Source organism: Salvelinus fontinalis, chromosome 6, assembly GCF_029448725.1.
Source record: "Salvelinus fontinalis isolate EN_2023a chromosome 6, ASM2944872v1, whole genome shotgun sequence".
In the NCBI taxonomy this organism is placed as follows: Eukaryota; Metazoa; Chordata; class Actinopteri; order Salmoniformes; family Salmonidae; genus Salvelinus; species Salvelinus fontinalis.
The window spans coordinates 68,824,825-68,834,300 of NC_074670.1; the positions used below are offsets into that span (position 1 = coordinate 68,824,825).

Below are 9,476 nucleotides of genomic sequence, written 5' to 3' on the forward strand. Positions count from 1 at the left end.
AGTTTTCCATCCAATTGGCAACACATTTTCATGTGAATATACTAAAATCCACATTTAAAAAATATGAAAATTTTTCCACCAGTGGTTTCCAACAAACTTACTTGTTGCGTGATGATGTAGTGCACACAAAATGTACTTTCTCGCTTAAGTTTTAATGTAGGCCTACCGAACAGATAGTTGTGTCACAAAAAACTGTTGCGTTAAATAGCAAATGTGCCTACTCTGGTCTCCTCACATGGGCTCCAGTCAATAGCTCGCATATAAAGTGCGGATAGGCTGTGCGGTTACCACTAGTTACCATAGCCATTAAGTCAAAATGGGCTTTATTGTAAAATGTATGAAAACAAATATTTGCTGTTTGGTCATAATTTAAGGTTAGGGGTTGGCATAAGGTTAGCAGTGTGGTTAAGGTTAGGTTTAAAATCACCTTTTATAATAAATTGTAGAAATGGGCGGGGTTTACGACTTTGTAATGTGGTAACTGGTGAAGACCAGGCTGTGCAGCTAGACTAGTTTACATGATGAGATTATTATGGATAAGAGCGAGTATATCATGTTTTGTCAAACGGCAGACAAGCATCGATCATCATGTGACCAGAATAAAACCCCTCGATATTTATCGAAATTATCATCAACCTCATCACAGTGTGCTTTCACCACCGTGTGAAGTTCATAATTTACTTCATATATAGCCTAATAAACTGTATGGCTTCCGAGTGGTAGTGGGAGGACCACATACCATATCATCGCTTGACTCCCAAGTTTACTTCGATATGATAGTTATGTCAATATTAGCGCCTAAAGGCGTTTACACCGCAATTTCTCACAGTTATTTTTACGGAAACAAAAAGATCCCACCATGTCGAACGAACAAATGATCCGTTGGCATTCATAAAAGTGTACCTAAACTTCACAGCTGTCATTTTTTACAAGGCATGACTTTGCTTGCATAAAAACGGTGGATGGAAACGTGATTAGTAACCAGAATTCTATCCAACCTTTTATGCAAGTAAAGTATCGTAAATGTCGATACAGAAACATAAATTTTTCTGTAAACTTCTCAAATGTTGACAAAACAAAATACGCTAGACAAGGTGGGATATTTTTGTGTCAGTAAAATTAATTATGCGAGAAATGTCGGTGGAAACGCTTTTAATGAACATTTATTGATATAATAACCATCATATAGAAGTAAACTTGGGAGTCACACGATGGCATGAAGTTTACTATAGGCTAAGGGTGGTGAAAGTGCAAGTAAATGAGCTTGATGCTGCTTTCCAATAAATATTGAGGATCTTATTCTGGTGACATGATAATGAATGTTTGGCTGCCATTTGACAATAAAAAAGTATCTCGCTAATTTGTCCATAACAATGATCTCATCATATAGGCTATACGTGCGCTAGCCAACAGCGAGCAGATAGTTACGTTGGCTAGAGTGCATGTGTCAATACCCTATATAACGCAAAATTATTTTGTGATAAAACCATCAGTAGAGTTGAAAATGCGACGGAAACCCATTTAACTTGTATTTTCTATTCGGAACATGGGAATTTAACCGCAAATGTATCTTTATGTGCAAAATGTCATCACGCACAGCCTTTTACCTGCAACAATGAAGTCAATTTAATGGAAACATATAAATGGTGGGAAAATGCACATACTATTTTTATTTTTTTAGAATATTGGCATGAAAATCTGTCGCCAATGCGATCTAAACCTAGCTAGTGACAAACATTCTTATGTCTCCCATGTTCCCCTCATCATTTTCATTTAACAAATATTATAAATTATTTTACTGGTGTTTGTATAGCATTTATGCATTTACATCCTACATTTCACATTCTGTCTTTGTCACTCAAAAACATGTTCACAGCACAATCTGTCCCAAAAAAATGCAGTGTATTTTTTATTTGTTTATGACATTAATCAAGTCACCTAAGATTTATTTTTTAATATCATATAGTAGTTAGGCCTGTTAGTACAACATTCTGTATAGAGTACCACAGTATGTGTCATAATACCCATAAAACCTAGATGTCAAACAGGGAAACGTTCCAATAATTTTTTCCACCATAGGGGATTATAGAAACACTTAAAATAAGGTCTGTATTTCGTGTAGGCTTTCCCTGGTGTGACGTTTTCATAACCATGTAAATTTCTCTAGGACATGGTGACTTTCATCAATATATTTGCCTGTATTTACCTGTAAAAAAATGAAATGCTAATTAGCTGCTAATGTGATTATCAACAAAGACCTACAAATACCATTGGTGATCTGGACGAGACTGCCGAATTGAGGCAAAGGTAAGAATCTCTGGATTAACTATCTAATGTTAGCTAAATGTAGTAATGAATAAATTGGCAAAATTGCTTTAAATTGACAATTCTGTGAACTGCATTGTGAATGTTTTAAATTTACACAATACCTGCGTAGTAAAAATTTACTAGAGATGCCGTGCAGGAGCTTGCATGGATTTGTAGTCTTGCATGATGTCTACTTTGATGCTAATTAACATTTTCGAATATGAGAGTAAATAGAGCCAAATATATTAATAAAAGTCACCTTGTCCCGAGAGAGTTTTACATGATTATCAAAACGTCACGCCAGGGTAAGCCTACACAAAACACAGCCCTTACTTTAAGTCATTCTAAAAATGATTGGAACCATTTCCCTGTTTGACCGCTAGGTTTTATGGACATTATGACACATCCACTGTGGGGCTCTATTTGGATACTAGACCGAGTACAGAGGAGGCTAGTGGGAGGAGCTATGGGAGGACGGGCTCATTGTAATGGCCAGAATGGAACGAATTGAACAGAGTCCAAAATATTTTTTACATATGTTTGATACCGTCACAATAATTCAATTCCAGCTATTACAATGAGCCCGTCCTCCTATAGCTTCTCCCACCAGCCTCCTCTGACAGAGTACCCTATGGCCTATTCATATGACATTGATGCAGATGACGCAGATGTATTTCCTAGATAACACACAAACAAGAGAGACTCCTGTCAACCTGCAGTTCAATGCCATGCTGCCAGTCACGCTCACTCACTCACCAGAATGTTTGGAAACTTTGTTGCGTCACAGCATGCAAAATACTGCCACGTCAGGGATAACGCAGGGAAACAGAGCTAGAGTCTATCCTACTGCAGTCCACTGACTGTACAGGTGTCATTTCTACGGACTAAATGAACCCCTAGGGTCCATAAAGGGTTCCAAAGATTTATCAAGGGGATGCTGTTCGGTGCACAAGGTAGGCTGTATAGTGTACCAAGGTAGGCTGTATAGAGTACCAAGGTAGGCTGTATAGAGTACCAAGGTAGACTAGCAACTTTTATTATCAGTGTTTCAGCATCCTTATTGCAACACCTAAATAGACTTTGTCATTTCATTGTCAGACCTTTACCCGTTTAAAAAAATGTGTTGTAGCTATAGCTTATTCTTGTCTCTTGTTCGTGAATGAATTTACACGTTTTTCAATACTATTTTATTCTTAACAATATATTCAAATACCTTCATTTGCTTGTGTGTTTTGTGCTGTATATGATTTTTAAAATATTTTTTAAACATTGGAACATATAATCTCTATTCAGGAGACTCATCTTTCACTCACAAAGGGGATTAGGCCTACTAACATTGGAGTGAAGTTATCAGGATAACTAAATCCCCTGGAATATCACCCTTTCACCTGGGAATGATGGACAACACAACACCCCCAGCTCTGAAGGAAATGAAGGATGTGGAGAAAGAAAAGGAGAAGGTAGAAGGAGAGTTGGAGAATGGAGAACATGACGATGACAATGATGATGGATTTCTTGGACTCTTGAATGATGTCGACCAACATCCGCCCAGTGTGTTTGGTACGGTGAAACCACAAACCAAACTTCTCTCTAGCCCGGACTCACCCTCTCACAGTCTGGAACTACAAGGCCATAAAAGAGGACCAGAAGAGAGACCAAGGCACCTGGAAGATACAGAACCAGCCTCTGACATGCATGTGACTCGAGGTCTTTTGGTTGATATTCAAAGATGTGACAATAGTGTGTGGGAGAGGGGAGAAGAAAGGGGAGAAGAGAGGGGTAAAGTACATGTAGAAGAAGAGGAGTGGTCAGAGAGTGAGAGAGTAAACAATTCAAGGATGAACAGAAGGAGCGCAAAGGAGAGATGGAGACTGAGGAAGAGGGAGAGGTTGGGAGGGAGCATGCCAGCAGCAAAGACAGAGGGATGGGAAAAGATGGAGAGAAGAGAGAGATGGTGCAGGTCAAGGAGGATGAGAAAAATGGAAGAGGAAGAGGGGATGCAAGATGGAGGTGTGCTGAATGAGAGGAGTGAGGAGACGAAGAGCGCAGAGGAGATAGGGGATACAGAGACAGCGAGGATAGGGGATAGAGAGATAGACAGAGAGGGCACAGGGGACAGTGAGATGGAAGTAGAAAATGCAGGGGACAGAAAGATGGAAGGAGAGCGTGCAGGGGATAGTAAGATGGAAGGAGAGAGTGTCAGGGATAGAGAGAAGGATGGCGAGAAGGAGGTTGCCAGCAGCCTGAGCTCTGAAGGGAGCTGGTCTCCTTCCCCCCATCCCATCCTCTCCAGGATGCACATGCACTCCTCCGTCTCATCCTCCTCTTCCTCCTTCAACTGCTCCTCAGCGGAGAGCGATGATGTCTTCAGCGAAGGAGAGGACACAGCCAGCAAAAGGAGCACCATGAGGAGGGTGAGATTGAGAACCAAACGTGAAAAGAGAGAGAGTGTAGGTCTACTAGATACACCATACTTTAGGAGATCATATTTCAAATAGGCAACGACAATAAGTCACTGGTTTCATATCCACTGTAGGCTGTTTCTGTTGATGCCTTTATTCTCCATGACAGAATGTCTGTAATTTCCATTCCCTTCTCAACCCCTCTCTGTCTAACTGCTGTCTGCAATTTGCATGAGTTTGAAAGCGAGCCTTGAGCCTTGACACGGGAAAATTTGAATAGGATTTGCATGGGTCCTACTGATGGAGATAGGGGAGACCGGAGAGGAGGGTGATGGGTGTCCACCAGTGCTTTCCCATTCCCCTTAGTGTGGGCCCACAGTATTTTGACTCAAGTTATTCCACATTTCCCATTATGACGCTAAAGAGAGAGATAATTGAAATAGAAAGTAGGCTATTTTAAGCCCATATGACAATGGACATTTTCTTTACTCCAGTGTCGCTCCTGGAGGACCTTCCTAACCGTGATGCAGTGGTCAGTACGTCGGCAGAGCTCATGGGTCCAGCTAGCAGGACATCAAGGCATGTGTCCATTCAACAACACAAACACATCAATATAGCATTTCATATGTACTGTATAACTCACTGTATCACATCTCACCATTTACTCACACATCATCAGCTCTCCAAATCATTCACTCATTCTGTTACAATGTGAGCATTGAGGAAACTGCAGATACATTGGTTAGTTAGTGAATGTAGAAGTTAAAGTTAAATATTGACTACACCCATCCTCCCCTTGCCCCTGCCTATATGTTGCTAGGTAACTTCCAGCTGAGTGAGGGGGGTGAGGTGCTGAAGCGTTTCAGTGAGGTGGAGGCTGTGTGTCTTCAGGCCCTCATGGCCGACCCCCTGCGTCCATTTGTACCGCAGTATCATGGCTCGGTCACCAAGGGGGGCGAGAGTTACATCCGCCTGAAGGATTTACTGAGTGGCCTGAAGAACCCTGTCATCATGGACTGCAAGATGGGCGTGAGGTACTGTGTGTGTCAGAGGAGGCTGGTGAGGGGAGGATGGCTCATAATAATGGATGGAAATGAATGAATGGAATGAAAGATGGAAAACCAGGTGTTTGATGCATTTGATTCCAGGCATTTCATTTAATCTGTTACAGCCATTACTATGAGCCCGTTCTCCCAATTAAAAGTGCCACCAGCCACCACTGGTGGGTGGGTGGGTGGGTGGGTGGGTGGGTGGGTGGTTGTGTGTGTGTGTATGTGCATGTGTGTGTCTGTAATTAAGCTACTGTTGCTCTTAGGACATACCAGGAGGAGGAGTTAACCAAAGCACTCACTAAGCCCACCCTGCGGACTGATATGTACCAGAAGATGGTAAAAGTAGATCCGACGGCTCCCACAGTGGAGGAACATGAGCAGCGAGGCGTGACGAAGTGGCGCTACCTGCAGTGGAGGGATAACACCAGCTCAACTGCCACATTAGGCTTCAGGATCGAGTGCATCATGGTGAGAGACACGGCTCCAACGCCCAAACCTCTGCTGTCCGCTGATTGGCTAAATTATAACAGAAGGAAATAAACATCAGAATCAAGATCAAGATAAAAAATATTATTTTAATTAATTTATTGATTTCATCATTGATGTTTCAAAAGTCCTGACTGTTCTCGACCTCTCTGTCTCTCAGGGGAGGGTCTACTAACTTATGTATACTGGGGTTATGTATACTGGAGTTATGTATACTGGGGTTATGTATACTGGGGTTATGTATTTTTATTTATATTTTTTTTTACCGTTATTTTACCAGGTAAGTTGACTGAGAACACGTTCTCATTTGCAGCAACGACCTGGGGAATAGTTACAGGGGAGAGGAGGGGGATGAATGAGCCAATTGTAAACTGGGGATTATTAGGTGACCATGATGGTTTGAGGGCCAGATTGGGAATTTAGCCAGGACACCGGGGTTAACACCCCTACTCTTACGATAAGTGCCATGGGATCTTTAATGACCTCAGAGAGTCAGGACACCCGTTTAACGTCCCATCCGAAAGACGGCACCCTACACAGGGCAGTGTCCCCAATCACTGCCCTGGGGCATTGGGATATTTTTTAGACCAGAGGAAAGAGTGCCTCCTACTGGCCCTCCAACACCACTTCCAGCAGCATCTGGTCTCCCATCCAGGGACTGACCAGGACCAACCCTGCTTAGCTTCAGAAGCAAGCCAGTAGTGGTATGCAGGGTGGTATGTATACTGGGGTTATGTATACTGGGGTTATGTGTACTGGGGTTATGTATACTGGGGTTATGTGTACTGGGGTTATGTATACTGGGGTTATGTGTACTGGGGTTATGTGTACATTTACATTTACATTTAAGTCATTTAGCAGACGCTCTTATACAGAGCGACTTACAAGTACATACATTCATACTTTTTTGTACTGGACCCCGTGGGAATCGAACCCACAACCCTGGCGTTGCAAGCGCCATGCTCTACCAACTGAGCCACACGTGTACTGGGGTTATGTGTACTGGGGTTATGTGTACTGGAGTTATGTACACTGGGGTTATGTACACTGGGGTTATGTATACTGGGGTTATGTATACTGGGGTTATGCGTACTGGGGTTATGTGTACTGGGGTTATGTATACTGGGGTTATGTGTACTGGGATTATGTGTACTGGGATTATGTGTACTGGGATTATGTGTACTGGGGTTATGTATACTGGGGTTATGTATACTGGGGTTATGTGTACTGGGGTTATGTATACTGGGGTTATGTATACTGGGGTTATGTATACTGGGGTTATATATACTGGGGTTATGTATACTGGGGTTATGTGTACTGGGGTTATGTATACTGGGGTTATGTGTACTGGGGTTATGTGTACTGGGGTTATGTGTACTGTTGGTGGTCTACAATAGTGCCAGGGTTTTAGAACCCGATTCAATTAGATCCGCTTTAGCCAACATCCGTATATTTGTATAGAGTCAGAGGTGAAACTGCTTTAGAGCTGTCAAATTCACAAGCAACTCCTGGCATTACACCTTAAGCATTGCCATTGGCTGCATGGAGTCGCATTAAGAGAAATCCCATGCAGCCTTGTTTAAGTTAAAGCACTAGAATGTAAGAATCCTCATTATTTAGTTAAATTATTTTCAATTTGAGCGTCATTATTTCTATATAGCCTACACCAGGAATCATCAACTAGTTTCAGCTGCGGGATGATTTTTTCTTGAGTAGATGGTCAGCGGGCCGGAACGTAGACTGCAAATTGACCACAAGAAGTCCAAACAGATATGTTTGACTAAAACATAATAATTTCAAGCCTTGCTTATATTTCTATACGATCACATGTAAGTGTGGGAATACTTGGTAACACATGTCTTATATTAAAATCACTTGGAGCTGATTTCCTGGTGTTTTTATACTCTTATGTACAGCAAACTTGTTTTTTCTCTCATTAAACTTGATGGGCCAAATATAACCACCCGTTTGGTGAACCCTGGCGTACACTTTCTCATTCTTAACTTCTAACGCGAGTGGGCGGGTTAGGCTTTGTGACAATGATCACAAGAGCAGTTGCTCACCGATTTAACATCTCCAACAGCTCCAATGCAGTTCCACCGCCGATACCGCCAAAACATCAGCAATGCGGGTGTCGGCTATCGCTTGTTAATAGTTGATCTGATTGAATCTAGGCCTAAGTCAGTGTTTGTCCCTGTGTGTCCATGTTAGATGGAGAATGGCAGCGTACAGCGGGACTTTAAGAAGATGCTCACCCCAGCCCAGGTCACCGAGGCCCTCCTCTTCTTCACCAAGAGTCAGCTACACATCCTGGTAAGTAATTTGCCATCAACATCACCTATATTATGTACAACATAAAGGTTTCACATACCTCTAATAATATAGTAAAAATATTAATCCTTTTCACCCTGCACTCTCCCTTCTGGTTTCTCACCGTTAGAAGGCCTACCATTCCAGACTTCAGACTCTGGATGAAGCACTGAAGGAATCCCCATTTTTCAAAGCCCACGAGGTCAGTTCATATTTACCACTTAAACATGTCAACTCTCCCTCTACTTAATAATAACATATTTAGTCTCAGAACTGGTCATTCAGTAATGTTTTGGGTTCACCTGACAGGTGATTGGCAGCTCGCTCCTCTTTGTCCACGACCGGACCAGTCAGGCAAGCATCTGGATGATAGACTTTGGGAAGACCACCCCATTGCCCAGCAGTGTGCAGCTGAGGCACGACGTCCCTTGGGCAGAGGGGAATCGGGAGGACGGGTACCTGATCGGGCTGGCCGCCCTCACCTCTTTCGTGGGTCAGGCCATCAGCCAGGCAGCCTGCAGACAGGAGGAGAACCATGGAGAGGAGATGGGCAGTGTCGCACACACCCTGCAGGAACAGGAACACACACAGACTAAAAGTCAGGGTGGTCAGGGCGAGGCAGCACAGAATGAAGGTACTTCTGATGGAACAAGAGAGAACACATCAGGACAATACTTACAGGAATGTGTTCCCTAATTTACATCGATTATGTTTGTGGATGATTTGAGGCATTGCAATAAACAGTATTAATGGACAGAAGTCTCAACTGTTTAGACAGAATACAGGGTGAATTGAGTTGAATAAGGTGTTTGTGGACAATATTTTTTCATTTTTTACAATAAAAACGACCTATTGTACAAATGCCTCATCTATAGACATCATATTGACAGTTATCAACGTGTTCCAACTCAAATATCTG

General features: G+C 42.4%; 2 protein-coding genes across 2 annotated transcripts; both read left to right on the plus strand.

Moving 5' to 3' along the window:
* Window positions 1–2,645: 2,645 nt before the first annotated feature.
* On the plus strand, window positions 2,646–5,326 carry LOC129858651 (uncharacterized). Its single transcript, XM_055927951.1, has 3 exons — window positions 2,646–3,260; window positions 3,601–4,721; window positions 5,204–5,326. Exons 2-3 carry the CDS (start codon window positions 3,702–3,704, stop codon window positions 5,324–5,326), a joined length of 1,143 nt encoding a protein of 380 aa, XP_055783926.1. The 5' UTR covers window positions 2,646–3,260; window positions 3,601–3,701.
* A 190-nt stretch (window positions 5,327–5,516) lies between these two features.
* LOC129858345 (inositol-trisphosphate 3-kinase B-like) lies at window positions 5,517–9,401 on the plus strand. The gene is made up of 5 exons (XM_055927511.1): window positions 5,517–5,743; window positions 6,025–6,229; window positions 8,459–8,560; window positions 8,688–8,759; window positions 8,867–9,401. The coding sequence occupies exons 1-5, from the start codon at window positions 5,520–5,522 to the stop codon at window positions 9,251–9,253; spliced, it is 990 nt and encodes a 329-aa protein (XP_055783486.1). The 5' UTR covers window positions 5,517–5,519; the 3' UTR covers window positions 9,254–9,401.
* Window positions 9,402–9,476: the final 75 nt, after the last annotated feature.

Bases quoted from the DNA above. Each gene is read 5' to 3' on its own strand.
- LOC129858651 (XM_055927951.1), top strand. From the start codon at position 3,702: ATGATGGACAACACAACACCCCCAGCTCTGAAGGAAATGAAGGATGTG. The intron at 4,722-5,203 runs GTGAGATTGAGA...TCTTTACTCCAG, and splicing joins AAAGGAGCACCATGAGGAGG to TGTCGCTCCTGGAGGACCTT.
- LOC129858345 (XM_055927511.1), top strand. From the start codon at position 5,520: ATGTTGCTAGGTAACTTCCAGCTGAGTGAGGGGGGTGAGGTGCTGAAG. The intron at 6,230-8,458 runs GTGAGAGACACG...TGTCCATGTTAG, and splicing joins TCAGGATCGAGTGCATCATG to ATGGAGAATGGCAGCGTACA. The intron at 8,561-8,687 runs GTAAGTAATTTG...TCTCACCGTTAG, and splicing joins AGAGTCAGCTACACATCCTG to AAGGCCTACCATTCCAGACT.